Source organism: Neomonachus schauinslandi, chromosome 12, assembly GCF_002201575.2.
Source record: "Neomonachus schauinslandi chromosome 12, ASM220157v2, whole genome shotgun sequence".
In the NCBI taxonomy this organism is placed as follows: Eukaryota; Metazoa; Chordata; class Mammalia; order Carnivora; family Phocidae; genus Neomonachus; species Neomonachus schauinslandi.
Genome location: NC_058414.1, coordinates 89,614,693 through 89,634,739, shown reverse-complemented (window position 1 = coordinate 89,634,739; position 20,047 = coordinate 89,614,693). Strand labels below are relative to the sequence as shown.

At 40.3% G+C, this 20,047-nt stretch overlaps 1 protein-coding gene across 1 annotated transcript in view; it reads left to right on the top strand.

The window, feature by feature from the left end:
• The window catches only part of PTN (pleiotrophin), a 98,554-nt gene extending 90,315 nt beyond the window's left edge, over positions 1-8,239 (top strand). The window contains exon 5 of the mRNA XM_021692934.1: positions 7,730-8,239. Coding sequence (XP_021548609.1) covers positions 7,730-7,785 — 56 coding nt within the window. The 3' untranslated portion in view covers positions 7,786-8,239. The remainder of the gene's footprint in view (positions 1-7,729) is intronic.
• Positions 8,240-20,047: the final 11,808 nt, after the last annotated feature.

The window sequence follows — 20,047 nt, the reverse complement described above, 5'->3', positions numbered from 1 at the left end:
AGCTTTGCACCGATGCGAGGCCTCTGGGAAGCCTCAGGGAAATCACAGCAGGCTAGCTATTGCTCAGCACAAGAGGCAGGGAAAGGAAAAAAAAACGAACGACAGACTTTTTCTAGAGGGGTAAACAATATTTGTACAAGAGCTCATTAGAAATGCAAAGAGCAGAAAGCAGGTAAAACTGTCCCCGGTGTCCTACTGCTCGGGCACACAGGGGACAAGACCCGGAGCTATTTACTGTGGGTTCACATATTCATTTGCTCTTGCAAGGCTTTTGAGTATTATTTTCATTCGTAGAAAAGCATATTTTCAGATCTTCACCCAGATGCAGAAAAGCACGAAATTAAGCGGCTGTGAAGGCTTTTCTCTGAAGAGAGAGAAGTCTGGGGGCACCTCTTCAAGTCTAACCTTGGCCGCTTCCTAGACAGAGCGCCGGGTGCATGGGGGCGAGAGGAACTGGGTGGTGGGGAAATCTGGAGGACACACGTGCAGACAGGTGAACGGGCGACTGCAGGGAGCATCCGTGAAACTATTAAGGGGGCCTAAAATCCTATATTGCATACTACCAAAGTCACGTACTTAAATGATGTATATTTAAAATGCTGGGGGACACATTTAAGACACAGTAAACTGACATATATTTTGCACTTCTGTAATTAATGAGGGCACTCTGAAAGCTATACAGAAATGCAAGCGTGAAATCTAATTCACTGATGTGTGGGTTCACTAGCACTCCTTACAACACAGTACCTCAGCCAGTGTGGTTTCAACCACAGAAATCTGTCTTCTCCTAGTTGTGCAGGCTAGAAGGCTGAAATCAAGGTTTCTGCAGGGTCAATTCTTTCCGAAGGTTGTGAGGGAAGGAGCTGTTCAGATCTCTTTTTTTTTGCTCATAGATGGCCATCTTGTCCCTGTGTCTTCACATAGTCTTCGCTCTCTGCACGTCTGTGTTCAAATTCCCTCTTCTTCTAAGGACACCAGTCATATTGGATGAGGGCCCACGCTGATGTTCTCATTTTAACTTAATTACCTCTATAAAGACCCTCTCCAAGTATATTCACATTCTGAGGTATGAGGGTCAGGAATTCAGTATGAATTTTTGAGGGGGACATAATTCAGCCCATAACAATTGATACATAGAATCAGTTGGGACCAAAAAAAAAAATCAGTTGGAGAAGCAAATAAGAAATGACTTACGGAGCTGTACCTACTGAAATTTCAAATATTCTAGACTTCAAACTTTTCCCCTTTGACATAAATCAAAATTTGATTTTTCAGTAGCACCAGTCATGTAATGTTGAACATCAGGTATGATAAGAGAAAGTAATGATGTGCTAATAATACACTTCATTTCTGGCTTAGGGTACCAATATAATTTATAAGATTTGATAATAAGACATTTTCTACCTGGGCCCTCATTCTTGCAGAAACAAGCTTTTGAACATTTACATAGGATAGCAGAAATATATCTTTCCTGTGGTGAGGGTGGAAGAAGTCAGTGCATCTGTGTTGGGGAGGTCACAGGGAAGGAAGAGTGGTGTACCGATTGAGGAAGGGGCAGATGCTTTTGCTGAACATAGGAAACCCAACGTTAATTCCTCCCTCCATGGTTGTGTGTGTGTGTGTATGCGCATGCATATGTATGTATATCACTCTGCCTAACTCCGTAGAGTTCTTCAAACTTTGAAAGACAGGAGAATGAAGTTAGAGTCCCCACTACTAGCAGGTGTGACAACACATAATGACTGGGACACCAACCGCACATGCGTGCACACACCCTAACATCGGTATCAGAAACGCACACCTTGCACATGCAGTTTCCCTTGCCTTAGTTATGTTTCCCTCTCTTCAGGCTTATTTAGTAGTTAAAAACAAAATTTAGCCAGTGAACATCAAATTCAACCCCCACCCCACCACACACACCTTTTGTCTTCCTTCTCTAACTGTATACAAGTGAGAACACCGTGGATTAAAGGCCTCACAGAGGAAGCACTTCTGATCCCCTTCCTCACTGCTCTTCTCTCCTGGGACTCAGAGGGAAAATCCACACCCACGTTCAGCTGTTCCAAACCAATGAGTAGGTGTAGCTAATACATGAGGATACCATACATAGGTGTGTTGATGATTTTCTTCCTGGTATCACATACATATAGGTTAGATCAGGGAGTGACCCCCCCACACACTCATGACCTATTGAGTAAAGAAAGTGCATCCTAACAAGGGTCCCTTTCATGATTGGCTGGGGAAGCCAATAGGTATCTCAACTGCTTCCTTTAAAGAAAGGGGAATGGAGAGATGGTTGGGAAAAGAGGCTGAAAAGGCTATAGAGAGGAGTCTTGGGTGAAGGGAGAGGGGTTTACTTTACCAATGCTGGGTGAGTTGCTTTGGAAAGTAACTGACATGGTTAGTGACTTTCATTAAGCTTCCTCTGTGTGGTCGATGAAATAATCCACTAAACGTGCAGTTAAATCTATAGCACCCACCAGCATTTTCATAGTTAAACTTTCTGTTTTGAGGAGATGCAGTTAAATGCTGAGTCACGTCTCAGAGTAAGTGGGGGCAAGACAGAGGTTGCCAGTAGAGTCCAGACATGTTTAGCCTGTGTCTAGACAGATGCATACTGTCTTTTATCTAGCATGTACCATCCTATCTACTTGATAGCAGAAGGGACATGTTAGGAGGATGGTTGAGCGGGAGAGGTAGGTAGTGTTGTGCAACACAACTGATGAGGGAGAAGGAAGATGGATGGTGAGGGAAAGAACAGGCAGTAGTGTGTGGGCAGCATCGAGGAGTTGTTTGTATGTGTGTATTCCATACATAATCCTAGAAGTAAATGCATTGAGTCAGTAAGAGGAAACAAAGGAAACTGAAGAAGAAATAACAGAATAATTGCACAGACATTGGACTAAACAGATCTGAGAATGATTTAAGAAAAATTGTAAAGATTATACTGTTGACTTTTAAATAGAAAATTCTTCCTATGTTGTGCAACTTAATATATGCAACCCCATGAGCCGTCGCGGATCACTGAGTTACATACTCAGGATTCAACAAGCCTTATTACCAGTTCTGAGGAACAGCTAGACCAGTTCTGAGGAACAGCTAGCTTTCAGGTAGGTGGGCAGCTAATTCTTAAGCACAGGCAAGTTCTTTTAATATAGGTTCATGAAACAGTAAAAGGATGTTGGTGGTTTCCAGCCTTGTGGGCATATTTACATTGTAATTGTACTGTTTGACAGTGATTCCTTTTCCTTCACTCAGTTCTCATGATTTTTTTAATAAAGATTTTATTTATTTGAGAGATAGTGACTGAGACAGCAGGAACAGAGAGGAGAGGGAGAAGCAGGATTCGACACAGGTTCGATCCCAGGATCATGACCTGAGCTGAAGGCAGATACTTAACCAACTGAGCCACCCAGGCACCCCAGTTCTCATGATTAATTGCATGAGTCTCCAAAGGCTAGCTTCCATGGTCTCTCGGGCTTGGCCCCAGCTGGCCCTGCCCTCCTGCTCTCTGAATCTACAATGTCCGTTTCTGACTGTCCATAGCCGCCTCCTATACGAATTCTGCCCCTGAGAAGGTGCAAATCTCTTTTTTTCTATTCAAGTAATGACCCAAAGCTAGCTACTTCACTGGAGTCAGTAGCAAACTTTAGTAAAAATCCAGGCTCCACTCAAATTTCATCTCCCAATTCCTTTTTATGTTTTCTGGTGGCGCAGGCAGGCCTGAAAAACGAATCAAACCAAGACATTTTGATAAGAAAATGAGATCAGCTTATTCCAGTCTTGAAATAACATCTCCCTCGAGTTCTCAGGAAACCTTTTCTTTTTTTTCTTTCTCCCACCCCCCCCCCCCCCCCCCGCCAACTTTCTCTCTGTTTTCCCAAATATTGAAAATGGGAACAGGTGTTTACTTGTACCAACTGCATGGCAATCCTGTTCCTAAAAAGGCCTGTGACAGATGAAAAAGAGATGATGCGTGCTATTTGCCTTTTGAGAACAAGTTTGCTGTGATGGGGTCCTATATAAGTCGCTGCTAAGAATTTCAATGAGTACTGCCTTTCAAGAAAGAAATTCATCAGCGCATCAAATGCCCTTTGGTCCAGCAGATCCTCTTCCAGTAATCTATACTAAGCCCACACTTGACAATATAGTGGTTTGTCTACAGAACGTGCATTACATCATTATTTATGGTAACAAAAAGTGAGAACAAGCTAACTCACCAACAAAAGAGGGAAGGTTACAAATGGAATGGAATGTCATAAAGGAATCCTCCGTGGACATGCTGCAAAGTACATGCAATGGTATGGAAATAACAAGTTTTAGTATAAAATACTTTATCAACTGTCAATATATTCCTACTCAAAGTATACATTACATATATTCATTGAAAGAAAACATGAACCCACTGTGGAACGTGTTATCTCTGTATTGTGAAAATATGGGTAATTTCTGTTAACATATCTGTTTCTTTACTTTGTATATAAGTCTGTATTACTTCTAAAACCAGACAAGTAATTATTTAAAGAAGAATGTCGGTCTTACCTTCAGGCTAAATTTTTCTCCCTGTGGATACTCTTTTACATCGTATGCATCTATGATGCCACAGTCAACAAGGAAGAAGAGAAATAGGCATTCAGGTCATACAAATAACTTGTCACATACCCATGACTCTTAAAAAAATACATACTTTTAGAGTACTTTACAATTTTGAAAGACTCTCACAGCAAGCAGTCTTGAAATCTTGTAAGCTCTATGAAAGCAGAAGTTTGTCTTGTTTGCCATCATATTCCAGCATCTAGAACACTGCCAGGTATATAGTGGATATAGGGTTATATTTGCTAAATGAGTATTTTGCTAAATGAGTATTTTTTGAACAGTAGTGGTCAAATCTCACACGATATTCATGATGGCCCTCTGAGGAGGACAGACTAGGTGTTAGTATCCCCAGTTTATAGGAAACAGATGTTTGTAGGAAGCAGATGCAAAATGATCAATTTGCCCAACATCATAGGGCTGGTAAATGGAAGATCTGGATTAGAATCAATTCTTTGAGGACTTCGTTCTTAGTATGATTTTAGGAGAATTTCACTGTTTCCTCATTGCCTTACTAAACAAAGGGCCATATGCCATGTCTTAAGGATTTTGTTTTCTAATCAGAATTTTTAAAAGGTATAGGTTCAGAATTTAGTGTACCATAACTCATATTAATTCCTATGTTTCCTTACTGCCTCTTTTCTCCCCTATCAGAACTTGCTCTGCATCGTCTTGAGTTTTCTAAATAGAATAAAGATGGCCCTCCAGGTGGTTCATAGCAATATGAGGAGCCTTGATCCTTTCTATGGTATAAGTCTTAGGACTTTCTGAACACTTTCAACTATATCTTACTCGGAAAGACACAGGTTGTTTTGTTTAATACAAGGTACACACATACCAGGAGAGAACGCTGAATACTATCCTCCACCACCTCAAAAACTGGCCAGAGAAAGAACGAAGGCTTATAAATCCAGGAAGTTAAGACACACCAAGAGCAACACTGAGTGTTCAATGCAGTGATGTCCCAGTAGGGATCATCCAAGGGAACAAAACCAGTCACTTTTCCAGCAGGTGCCCTTTGTGCTCGCATTTCCACAGTGGCTCCCTTCCTGTTTGCATCCATTGAGGCTTCACAGCCTCCATCCCTGTGGGGAAGAGTGACATGTAGCATGGCGTGAGTGTACTTCCTTCTGTTGCCTTGGCTCTATTTCACTGTGAACTAAGGTGCCCTACCGTTTGACATCGGGATACTGATCACAATGGCTCTTAAAACCTTTGAGAGTAGCCGCTATGTGACTCTATTACCAAGCACTAGCTTTACGCTGGTGTAGCTCTGCTCCATGCTCAGCAGATTACTCTGTGAGCTTGATAGGCTACTAAAATGGGACATAACTTTTATTCAGAGTTAATTCAGTCTTTTATTTAAAAGACAGGGGAAAGGGTTGAGAAATTTGGTAACGTTCATGGATATATGTAAAGTATCTTTAAAGAAGTACTGAAATACGGCAAGATTTTGACTGAATTTACACTTGTACTTTCCTTGAGAAATACTAATGAATTAAATACTAATGAATTGACTCTGTTTCCCATCCAAGTGTTCATTTCTTCACTTTTGTGCAACAGGTATTTCATGAGCTCTTATGTGCCAGGCACTGAAGACACAGATGTAGATGATAGATACGGTCTTCTGTGAACAGTGGTTTAGCAGGATGTTAGCAACAACTCCTGACGTAATTGTGTACAGTGTACTCTTGAAGCTTGAGTAAAGGGAGCTTAGGACAATTACTTTGTATAGAATATTATTTCAACTAGTATATAATGGACTTTCGAACTTGTCAAAAGTGATGAGGACAAGAAAAAAAAGGTTCAAGCTCTGCCCGAAGTATAAGGTTGGGTTTTTATAACATACATGATTGGCATTATAGGCCCCTCTTGGACACAGGCCCTGTGATCCAGTGAACAATCCCTGCTGGCCATCATTATTGTAGACCCCCTGCTGAGCAGGGAGCCTGATGTGGGACTCGATCCTGGGACTCCAGGATCATGACCTGAGCTGAAGGCAGTCGCCCAACTAACTGAGCCACCCAGGCGCCCCTAGACTAACCTTTATTGAGCACAGGCTATTTTGCCATGTTCTGTGCTCAGGGGATTTTCTACAACTCATTTAAGATGGATATTGACTCTATAAAGTGGTACGATTCGTATGCCCATTCACAAGTGAGAGATCTGAGACACAAATACATGAATTGGCTTTGAGGAAGCCTCAAAGTAACTTAGTGCTGGAGCTACGAGTTACATGCCAGCCATCTGACTCCAGAGCCTGTACCTTACCCTATGTTTCTACCACTATTCAGGGGGAAGGATCTTTCACTTGGTAGCCTAGTGATTCTGACCATTCTCATCTTTGGAGCCCAAGTTGACATGTCCTATTCTACACTGCATTCTCCTCTGCCTAGGCAAAGGGAGATAGCATGATGACTGAATGGAAAATATATAAGCAAAGGGCAAATCAGGAGAGGAGGCACTTGAAATTGGCAGGAAAAATGCTTATCAGCAGCCCCATGGAAAGGGCGTATGGGGAGTGAGGGGCTAAGCAGAGCTTTTATAGCTCTCCATTGAGCAGTGAGTATCCTGGTGTATTCTCTCAGGGAGGTCTGCCCCGTTTCTCTTTTCTAAGCAGGACCCTCAGTATTTTTTCTATCAAATGGGGGCAACCAATAAGATGACCGGCATCTACAGGAGGTTCACATGAGGATGGCTGTGTTACTCCGGCCTATTCTAGGCACTCCCCTGGCACGCACATGTACCTTGTCTCTCCATCTAATCATTTCATTCCTGGAAAGTGACGGAAAGTGACAGTGGGTCCATGAAAAATGAGGGGTGGAACTGCTGGGTCCACTTAGATGTGAATTTTTTTTTTTTATAAAACTATATCAACATTTTTTCTCTAGCTTGCTCTATTGTAAGAATACAGTATATAATACATACACAAAATATGTGTTAATGGACTATGTATGTTATCAGTAAGGCTTCCAGTCAACAGTAAGCTGTTAAGTTTGGGGGTTGTACAAAGTACATGCAGATTTTTGACTGCACGGAGGGTTGGCGCCCTCAACCTGAGCATTGTTCAAGGGTTTACTGTATAAGAAAAGTGCCCCCACTGTTTACTAATGCAGTGCTTCTTTTTCTATCACAGCAGAATCTAAGAAAAAGAAAAAGGAGGGGAAGAAACAGGAGAAGATGCTGGACTAATAGATGCCACCTTCTGTGGAACATGAAAAGGACATCAGCAAACAGGATCAGTTAACTATTGCATTTATACCTATGTAGGCTTTTTATTCAAAAATTATCTATAGCTTAAGTACACAATAGGCAGAAACAGAACAGAAAAATTTTGTAGTAGTGCTTTTTTTTAAATGTATACCATAGGACCACTAGGGGCTTATAATAAAGGACTGTAATCCTATTTAGAAAGTTGACTTATAGTACATGATACATGGTAGAAAAATGAGGTAAGTTTTTTGAAGTTATGTGATATTTTACATTTAAAATCTTTTTTTACTTTTTTTTTTTCTTTTGGCAGCAATTTACGTGTTATGACCATGTAAACTACTTTTCTTGTTAGATAATTTTTTCACCTAGACTTTTTTTCCCAATTGAGAAAACTCTATACTAAACAAAGCAGCAATAAAATATAATCATCCTATCGGAGGAAAATATCTTGTTTTCTGCCAGTGGATTTAAAAAAAAAAAAAACTTTGGTCAGCAAAATGGGGAAGGGGCCACAGCATGCTCTAATTCAATGTTGACTTTTTTTTTTAAGAAAAGCATTAAAAGAAATTCTTTAACTTTGGCAGGAACATTTGTTTTCTTGATGAAATTATTTTTCCTTCTGAGGAAAAAAAAAAAGACTAGGAAAATAAATCAAGGTGATGCTGAAAAAGGGTGCTTTTGTGTGCAGTGATTTGATATTGTAACCCTCTTTCTCTGTCCCCTGCACTCCCCCCAGTCAACCTGCTATCATACAAACTAATTAAAATCAATCACTCTTGGGCACAAATGTTACAGAGAGTTTAGGTATATAGATGTACATGTACATCTATATATTTTTAACTATCAATATTTAGTGCTATGGAATTGAAAAGTCCCAAAGTAATCTAGAGTTTGATGGAACAGAAAAACACTCCTCTTATGTTGAATAAATTTGGGTGGGTTCACGTAATCCAAATCAGAAACAGAGTAACACATGCAAAATAGTAGTTTGTACTTGGTTTCCATAAGCCAAGAATTCCTACTCTATTATCTACTATATGTACCAAGTATCTACCAAGGACTATCTGTACAACTCCCTTATCTGCTGGGTTCCAAATACAATCTTTAAATAAACAAGTCAATGCTTCTATTATTCAGAAAAATAACACTTCAGAAATCAGCTGAGATTAGCTAGTATTACACTTGAAAAAGCCACCTCTAAAGTGATAAGACTCAATAAACAAACACCTATCTACCAAGATAACTCTAAGTCCACTTTCAGAAATAGTTTCAACATACCTTGCGCTAACCGTAAAATAATTACAAACTAGTCTAATGATGCAGCAAAGAGCCTTCAAAGCTAAACTGTTCTGCCATCTAACCAAAGACTCCACTTGAGCTAGAAATGTTGAGGGGGTTCCTATCTCCCCACTAAGTCAAAATCAACTGCCGGTGGGGAACAGAAAAACCCAGAACATTTTATGGACTGGTGCTTAATAAAAGCAGAGTACCTTGTAAAGAGCAAATGACAGAAACATGCACTGTGAATGCAGTCCTTTTACAAGAGGACCTTAATAGGAAAAAAGCACTCATGGGGAGGGATGGAGGAGAAGAAAGTCTTGAGTGGGGTTTTTTATAGCAAATCCCATAAGGAGAGAGATGGTGGAAGAGTCCGTAGCAAATTTTGTTAGCCTCTCACCTAATATTGCTCCTCCATCATCCTTTAGCCAAAACAGCAGCTCATGAATCGGTAATGAGCGAAGGTAAATTAGAACAAAATCTCCCAAAGGAAAAGCAGCCCTGTAAATGATCATGGCATCCCCTTCATTCACAGGGCGTGGAGGATGATTCCTAACAAACCATAAAATAACCCTCTGATTCTCTGTTAAAGCAAGGGTTGGAATGCTAATTGCTGTTGCATAGGCTATGAAATTAAACTTCCTCTAAGTCTTGAGAATTATTCTACCCCAGCACCAGCTTAAAACATCTTGCTAGAGCTCAGTGAAGTACTGAAAACATAAATACAAAAGGACAAGCCCCCAAAAAATCACTGCTTCTCACAAATAGGAGCAGACATCATCAGTCATTTCAGAGAGTGCTCCAGCAAACTCTTCTTCCCAAATGTTCTGAATTTTATGGACTTTACCTTAAAGTTTATTTAGCCTTGAGGCAGGAAAGGAAAATATAAAGAAATCAGCTCTGATAGAAAAAGAGGCTTGGGAAGATGGCAGAGTAGGAGGACCCTAAGTTCACTCCACCCCACGTTTACAACTAGTTATCACTCATATCCAAGAAAATAAATTGGAGAGCTATCCGAGGACTGGCAGAACAAGTTCTGCAACTAAATGTAGAGAAGTAGCCTTGTTGGAGAGGTTAGGAATTAGAGAGGTTAGGAAGAGCAGACATGGTGGTTTGGAGCTGACCAAAGGAGGGAGAGAGCTGTGGACACAGAGAGGGGAAAACACAAGGGAGCCCACACAGGGAAAATGAATCTCCATAACATCTGGCCTTGAAAACCAGAGGGGCTGAATTCTGTGAGTCTGTATAACCAGTGGGACTGGGAGCCTGGAGCTTTAAAAGTCAGCTGACTTAGCACTGTTAGCACTGGTTGAGCCAGGATAGAAAGTAACAGCTGGGTCTCTGCCCCTGAAGAGACAACAACCGAAGGAGAATCAACATAGAAGCCACTGTATGCACAACAGGAGGGAGATCTGATTATAGTAATTTCAGAGAGAGCTGGGGGGACTCCTCTGGGAACAAAGGAGCTGGCAGGCACTATCTTCCTCCCCTGTCCCCCAGCATAAACAGAGCCACCAGAGGGAGGTGGCATGGCACAGACACTTGCTACCTACCTCACTAGCAATGTGCTCTGCCCACGAGTTCTGAGGACTTGCGCGCGGCAGCCACCAGGCTGCAGGGGATACAACCTGGGACCAGCAGCTCAGTGCAAATTTTGCTAACGCTGCTGCCCTGCCCCTGAGTCCTTCTGTGGTCATGCCTCCTGAGACCCTACATGCTTGGCTCTCATGAACATCACAGAGAGCAAGCACTGGCCACAACAGAGAGTCCATGCAGACATCTGGCCTGAAAGGTAATGGGACTCAGACACAAGAGCAGGACACAAGCAACACAAGTAGGAGACTCCCCTGAAGTGCCGGGTTCTGGTGAACAGAAGCCACTGCCCTGCAGGGCACTACAGGATCTCCTCTTCATACAGTCACTACTTGCAAGAGCAGAAGACACAGCTGACTGACCTAACACACAGGAAAAGCAGACACAGAGAGGTAGACAAAATGAAGAGACAAGAGAGATATGTCCCAAATGAAAGAATAGGACAAAATCAGAGCAGAAGATCTAGGTGAAACAGAAATAATATGCCTGATACAGAATTTGAAGTAATGATCATAAAGATACTCCCTGGACTTAGAAAAGCATGGAGGACATCAATGAGACCCCTGACAAAGAGATAAAAAATATCAGAGATGAAGAACTTAATACTTGAAATTAAAAATGCAATAGATGGAATAAGTAGTAGACTACAGGAAGCAAAGGAATGTATCAGTGACCTGAGGATAGAGTAATGGAAAGCAATCAAGCTAAACAGGTGACAGACAAATACCGCATAATGAGAATAGACTTAGAGAACTCAGCATAACAATCACATTATAGGGATGCCAGAAGAAGAGAGAGAAAGGGGGACAGAATATGGATTTGAAGAAATGATAGCTGAAAACTTCCCAAATCTGGGGATAGAAACAGAGATCCAGATTCAGGAGGTAAAGAGATTCCCCCAACAGATTCAACCCAAGGCGATCCACACCTAGACACATAGTAATTAAAATGGCAAAAAAAAAAAAAAAATGATAAAGAATGAATTTTAAAGTTTCCAAGAGAAAAGGCAATTATATACAAAGGAAATTCCATAAGGCTATTGGTTGATTTTTCAGCAGAAAGTTTGCAGGCCAGAAGAGTGGCATGATGTATTCAGTGCTGAAAAGGAACAATCTGCAGCCAAGAATACTTTATCCAGCAAGACTATCATTCAGAATAGAGAGAGAGAGAAAGTTTGCAGACAAAGAAAGTTAAAAGAATTCATGACCATTAAACCAGCCCCATAAGAAATGTTAAGGGGGACTCTGTGAGTAGAAAACAAAGACCCTAAGTAAAAATAAAAATAGAAGCATGAAAGCAAAAAAAAAAAAAAAAAAGTATATCTGTAAAAATCAGTCAAGAGAAGCACAAAATAAAAGGATGTAAAATATGATATCAAATATCTGAAATGTGGAGGGGAGAGGAATAAAGAATGAGTTCAAAATTAAGTGACCATCAGCTTAATACAAACTCTTACATGCAGAAGATATTATATATAAGCCAAATGGTAACCACAAATCAAAAAACAGTGATATGCAAAAAAAGAGTAAAGAATCCAAGTATATCAATAAAGAAAACCAGCAAACCATGAAAGAGAGAAAGAGAAGAAAGGATTGGAGAAAAACTACAAAAACAAGTAACAAAATGGCAAATACATATCTATCAATAATTATTTTGAACGTAAAATGACTAAATGCTTCAGTCAAAAGACGTAGGGTGATGGAATGATAAAAAAGCAAGACTCACCTATATGCTGCCTACAAGAGACTTATTTCAGAGCTAAAGACATCTGCAGACTGAAAGTGAGGGGATGGAGAAACATTTATCATGCAAATGGATGTCAAAAGCCAGAGTAGCAATACTTGTATGAGACAAAATAGACTTTAAAACAAAGTCTGTAAAAAGAGACAAGGGCACTATATAATAATAAAAGGGACAATCCAACAAGAAGATGTAACAATTGTAAATACTTATGCACCCAAATACATAAAGCAGCTAATAACACACATAAAGGAGTGAATCAATAGTGATACAGTAATAGTAGGGAACTTTAACACCCCACTTACATTGATGGACAGATCATCCAACAAGGAAACAATGACTCTGGATGACACACTGGACCAGATGGATTTAACAAATATAATCAGAACATTCCACCCTGAAACAGCAGAACACATTCTTTTCAAGTGCACATGGAACATTCGTTCTCCAGAATAGAACACATATTAGGCCACAAAACAAGTCTCAACAAATTTTGGAAGACTGAAGTCATACTATGCATCTTTTCTGACCACAACACTATGAAACTAGAAGTCAACTACAAGAAAAAAATCTGGAAAGATCATAAATACACAGAGGTTAAATAACATACTACTAAATAATGAATGGGTCAACCAGAAAAAAATCAAAAAGTACATGGAAGCAAGCAAAAATGAAAACACAATGACTGAAAACCTTTGGGATGCAGCAAAATTGGTTCTAAGAGGGAAGTTTATAGCAATACAGGCCTACCTCAAGAAGCAAGAAAAATCTCAAACAATCTAACCTTATACCTAAAGGAGCTAGAAAAAGAACAACAAATGAAGCCTAAAGCCAGCAGAAGGAAGGAAATAATAAAGATTAGGGCAGAAATAAGTGATATAGAAACTAAAAAAAACAATAGAACAGATCAATGAAACCAGAAGCTGGTTTCTGAAATGATCAACAGAATTGATAAGCTGCTAGACAGATTCATCAAAAAAGAAGTAGGGGGAGGGTGAGAAAGGACTCAAATAAAAATCACAAATGAAAGAGGAGAAATAACAAACACCACCACAGAAATACAAACAATTGTAGAATATTACAAAAAATTATATGCCAACAAATTAGACAACCTAGAAGAAATGGATACATTCCTAGAAACATATAACCTACCAAAATTGAATCAGGAAGAAATAGAAAATTTGAACAGACTGATTACTAGCAAGCTGATTGAATCAAAAAAAATTCCCAAAAACAGAAGTCCAGGACCTGACAGCTTCACAGGCAAATTCTACCTAAAATTTAATACCTATTCTATTTAAACTATTCCAAACAACAGGGGAAGGAAAACTTCCAAATTCATTCTATGAGGTGAGCATCACCCTGATAGAAAACCAGATAAAGACACTACAAAAAAGAAAATTACTGGGCAGTATCTCTGATAAACATAGATACTAAAATCCTCAACAAAATACTAGCAAACCAAATCCAACAATACATTAAAAAATCATTTGCCTCGATCAAGTGGGATTTATTCCCAGGATGCAAGCATGGTTCAATATTTGCAAATCTATCAACCGGATACATCACATCAATCAGAGAAAGGATAAACACCTCCCATCGAAATGGGAGGAGGACCAAGATGGCAGAGGAGTAGGAGACCTGGATTTCGTCTGGTCCCAGGAATTCAGCTGGATAGGGATCAAACCATTCTGAACACCTACAAACTCAACAGGAGATCAAAGAAAAGAATAGCAACAACTCTCTGAAGAGAAAAGCGACGACTTTCTGGAAGGTAGGACGTGCGGAGAAGTGAATCCGAGGTAATATTCTGGAGGATAGACGGCGGGGGAGGAGGCCTCCGGTGGCCGCTTCTGGCAAGTGATAGAGCCACGGAGCACAAAATCGGAACTTTTAGAACTTCCGCTCCGCTGAGGGATGTCGCTCCAGTGGCTAAGCAGGGGGCGGAACCCTCATGGGACAGTGTGGTCTCAGGACCCTCGGTGTCACAGGAAGACTGGGGGTGCCTGAGTGCGACAGAGCTCCCAGGTATCGGAGCAGGGAAGCCAGCTGCAGAGACAGAGCCGAGGCACGGGCTCTCAGCTCAAGGTTGCCATAAACCGTGATCCGTGGCACAGTCGGGCCCCTGCTCCTCCAACAGGGACCCAACAAGCGGCAGATCCAGGGAGACTCCCTTTCCTCCCCCGGGAGGAGCGGCGCGGGTGTGCACTGCAGGGATCTGCTGGGTTTGGAGACTCCACACGGGTCGGGTGCCAGAGATAGAAATGCTCAGTCACAGGCTGGGTGAGCAGGGAGTGCGGCCAGAGACCAGGGAGACGGGAGTGACTGACTGCTTTTCTCTGGGGGTGCACTGAGGAGCGGGGCCCTGAGTTCTTGGCTCCTCTGGGCTGAGGTTGGGAGGACGCCATTTTCACTCTCGGCCTCCAAAGCTATACCGAAAGCTTGCAGGGAACAAAAGCTCCTGAGAGCAAACCCGAGCAGATTACTTAGCCCGGACCGGGCAAGGGCGGGGCAATTCCACCTCCAGCAAAGACATTTGGGAACCACAGCAACAGGCCCCTCCCCCAGAAGATCAGCGAGAACAGCTGGCCAAGACCAAGTTTACCGATCAATGAGAACGGCAGAACTCCAGCGCTAGGGGAAGACTGCACATAGAATCCATGGCTTTTTTACCATGATTCTTTAGTCTTTCAAAGTTAGTTTTTTTTTTTTAACTTTTTTTTAATTTTTCTTTTTCGCTTTTTCAACCAACATCTTATCAATCCCTTTTTTAAAAAACATTTTTCTTTTTCATATTTAGAGTCATGTTCTATCCCTTCATAGTAGTTACCCTTATTTGTGGTATATATATAAGTTGTTCTCTCTTTAAAATTTTGAAATACAGTTTCTTCTAACAGATCAAAATATACCCTAAATCTCTACTGTATGGGTCTGCCTGATCAGATTCTCTCCTTTTTTTAAGCCTCTTCTTTCTTTTTTCAACCAACTTATCAATTCCTTTTATAAAATCTTTTATAATTTTCATTTTTACAGTCATATTCCATCCCTTCATTGTATTAATCCTTATTTTTGTACATATATAAGTTTTTCTTTCTTTAAAATTCTGTGAGGCACTTTCTTCTAACAGACCAAAATACACCCAAAATCTAGTGTGTGGCACTGATCTATGCACCAGCCTGATCATATTTGATCATATTCTGTTTTTTTTGTTTTGTTTTGTTCTGTTTTTGTTTGTTTTTATCTTTTTCTTTTTCTTTTTTCTTTCTTTCCCCTTTCTCCTGGTTTCAGGTCTCTTCTAATTTGTTTAGTGTATATTTTCTGGGGACGTTGTTACCCTGTTAGCGTTTTGTTCTCTCATTCATCTATTCTCCTCTGGACAAAATGACAAGATGGAAAAAATCACCTCAACAAAAAGAACAAGAGGCAGTACCGACTGCCAGGGACCTACTCAATATGGACATTAGTACGATGTAGGAACTAGAGTTCAGAATGATGGGCGCCTGGGTGGCTCAGTTGGTTAAGCGACTGCCTTCGGCTCAGGTCATGATCCTGGAGTCCCGGGATCGAGTCCCGCATCGGGCTCCCTGCTCAGCGGGGAGCCTGCTTCTCCCTCTGACCCTCCCCCCTCTCATGTGCTCTCTGTCTCTCTCATTCTCTGTCTCAAATAAATAAATAAAATCTTTAAAAAAAAAAAAAAATAGAGTTCAGAATGATGATTTTAAAGATACTAGCTGGGCTTGAAAAAAGCATGGAAGTTATTAGAGAAACCCTTTCTGGAGAAATAAAAGAACTAAAATCTAACCAAGTCGAAATCAAAAAGGCTATTAATGAGGTGCAATCAAAAATGGAGGCTCTAACTACTAGGATAAATGAGGAAGAAGAGAGAATTAGTGATATAGAAGACCAAATGATGGAAAATAAAGAAGCTGAGAAAAAGAGAGATAAACAACTACTGGATCACGAGGGCAGAATTCAAGAGATAAGTGATACCATAAGATGAAACATTAGAATAATTGGGACCCCAGAAGAAGAAGAAAGAGAGAGAGGGGCAGAAGGTATATTGGAGCATATTATAGCAGAGAACTTCCCTCATTTGGGGAGGGAAACAGGCATCAAAATCCAGGAGGCACAGAGAACCCCTCTCAAAAATCAATAAAAATAGGTCAACACCCTGACATCTAATGGTAAAACTTACGAGTCTCAGAGACAAAGAGAAAATCCTGAAAGTAGCTCAGGAGAAGAGATATGTAACCTACAATGGTAGAAACAGTAGATTGGCAACAGACCTATCCACAGAGACCTGGCAGGCCAGAAAGGACTGGCATGATATATTCAGAGCACTAAATGAGAAAAATATGCAGCCAAGAATACTATATCCAGCTAGGCTGTCATTGAAAATAGAAGGAGAGATAAAAAGCTTCCAGGACAAACAAAAACTAAAGGAATTTGCAAACACAAAACCAGCCCTACAAGAAATATTGAAAGGGGTCCTCTAAGCAAAGAGAGAGCCTAAAAGCAACATAGACCAGAAAGGAACACAGACAATATATGGTAACAGTCACCTTACAGGCAATACAATGGCACTAAATTCCTATCTTTCAATAGTTACCCTGAATGTAAATGGGCTAAACGCCCCAATCAAAAGACACAGGCTATCGGACTGGATTAAAAAACAAGACCCATCAATATGCTGTCTGCAAGAGACTCATTTTAGACCCAAAGACACCTCCAGATTGAAAGTGAGGGGGTAGAAAACCATTTACCATGCTAATAGACACCAAAAGAAAGCTGGGGTGGCAATCCTTATAACAGACAAATTAGATTTTAAACCAAAGACTGTAATAAGAGATGAGGAAGGACACTATATCCTACTTAAAGGGCCTATCCAACAAGATCTAACAGTTGTAAATATCTATGCCCCTAACATGGGAGCAGCCAATTATATAAGGCAATTAATAACAAAAGCAAAGAAACACATTGACAACAATACAATAATAGTGGGGGACTTTAAACCCCCCTCACTGAAATGCACAGATCATCTAAGCAAAAGATCAACAAGGAAATAAAGACTTTAAATGACACACTGGACCAAATGGACTTCACAGATATATTCAAACATTCCATCCCAAAGCAACGGAATACACATTCTTCTCTAGTGCCCATGGAACATTCTCCAGAATAGATCACATCCTAGGTCACAAATCACATCTCAACCAGTACCAAAAGACTGGGATCATTCCCTGCCTATTTTCAGACCACAATGCTTTGAAACTAGAACTCAATCACAAGAGGAAAGTCGGAAAGAACTCAAATACATGGAGGCTAAAGAGCATCCTACTGAAGAATGAATGGGTCAACCAGGAAATTAAAGAAGAATTAAAAAAATACATGGAAACCAATGACAATGAAAACACAACTGTTCAAAATCTTTGGGATGCAGCAAAGGCAGTCCTAAGAGGAAAGTATATAGCAATACAAGCCTTTCTCAAGAAGCAAGAAAGGTCTCAAGTACACAACCTAACCCTACACCTAAAGGAGCTGGAGAAAGAACAGCAAATAAAACCTAAACCCAGCAGGAGAAGAGAAATAATAAAGATCAGAGCAGAAATCAATGAAATAGAAACCAAAAGAACAGTAGAACAGATCAATGAAACTAGGAGCTGGTTCTTTGAAAGAATTAACAAGATTGATAAACCCCTGGCCAGACTTATCAAAAAGAAAAGAGAAAGGACCCAAATCAACAAAATCATGAATGAAAGAGGAGAGATCACAATCACCACCAAAGAAATACAAACAATTATAAGAACATATTATGAGCAACTCTATGCCAGCAAATTAGATAATCTGGAAGAAATGGATGCATTCCTAGAGATGTATCAACTACCAAAACTGAACCAGGAAGAAACAGAAAACCTGAACAGACCTATAACCACTCAGGAAATTGAAGCAGTCATCAAAAATCTCCCAAAAAACAAAAGCCCAGGGCCAGATGGCTTCCCAGGGGAATTGTACCAAACATTTAAAGAAGACTTAATACCTATCCTTCTGAAACTGTTCCAAAAAATAGAAATGGAAGGAAAACTTCCAAACTCATTTTATGAGGTCACCATTACCTTGATCCCCAAACCAAAGACCCCATCAAAAAGGAGAATTACAGACCAATATCCTTGATGAACATGGATGCAAAAATTCTCACCAAAATACTAGCCAATAGGATCCAACAGTACATTAAAAGGATTATTCACCACGACCAAGTGGGATTTATACCTGGGATGCAAGGTTGGTTCAACATCCACAAATCAATGTGATACAATACATTAATAAAAGAAAGACCAAGAACCATATGATGCTTTCAATAGATGCAGAAAAAGCATTTGACAAAGTACAGCATCCTTTCTTGATCAAAACTCTTCAGAGTATAGGGATAGAGGGTACATACCTCAATATCATAAAAGCCATCTATGAAAAACCCACAGCGAATATCGTTCTCAATGGGGAAAAACTGAGAGCTTTCTCCCTAAGGTCAGGAACATGGCAAGGATGTCCACTATCACCACTGCTATTCAACATAGTACTAGAAGTCCTAGCCACAGCAATCAGACAACAAAAAGAAACAAAAGGCATCTGAATCAGCAAAAAAGAAGTCAAACTCACTCTTTGCAGATGATATGATACTTTATGTGGAAAACTCAAGACTCCACCCCAAAACTGCTAGAACTCATACAGGAATTCAGTAAAGTGGCAGGATATAAAAATCAATGCACAGAAATCAGTGGCATTCCTATACACCAACAAGACAGAAGAAAGAGAAATTAAGGAGTCAATCCCATTTACAATTGCACCCAAAACCATAAGATACCTGGGAATAAATCTAACCAAAGAGGCAAAGAATCTGTACTCAGAAAACTATAAAATACTCATGAAAGAAATTGAGGAAGACACAAAGAAATGGAAAAATGTTCCATGCTCATGGATTGGAAGAACAAATATTGTGAAGATGTCAATGCTACCTAGAGCAATCTACACATTCAATGCAATCCCCATCAAAATACCATCAAATTTTTTCAAAGAAATGGAACAAATAATCCTAAAATTTGTCTGGAACCAGAAAAGACCCCAAATAGCCAGAGGAATGTTGAAAAAGAAAAGCAAAGCTGGCGGCATCACAATTCCGGACTTGCAGCGCTATTACAAAGCTGTCATCATCAAGACAGTATGGTACTGGCACAAAAACAGACACATAGATCAATGGAACAGAACAGAGAGCCCAGAAATGGACCCTCAACTCTATGGTCAACTAATCTTTGACAAAGCAGGAAAAAATGTCCAATGGAATAAAGACAGTCTCTTCAACAAATGCTGTTGGGAAAATTGGACAGCCACATGCCGAAGAATGAAACTGGACCATTTCCTTACACCACACACAAAAATAGGCCTTGAATGGTTGAAAGACCTCAATGTGAGACAGGAGTCCATCAAAATCCTAAAGGAGAACACAGGCAGCAACCTCTTCGACCTCAGCCGCAGCAACTTCTTCCTAGAAACATCTCCAAAGGCAAGGGAAGCAAGGGCAAAAATGAACTATTGGGACCTCATCAAGATAAAAAGCTTTTGCACAGCAAAAGAAACA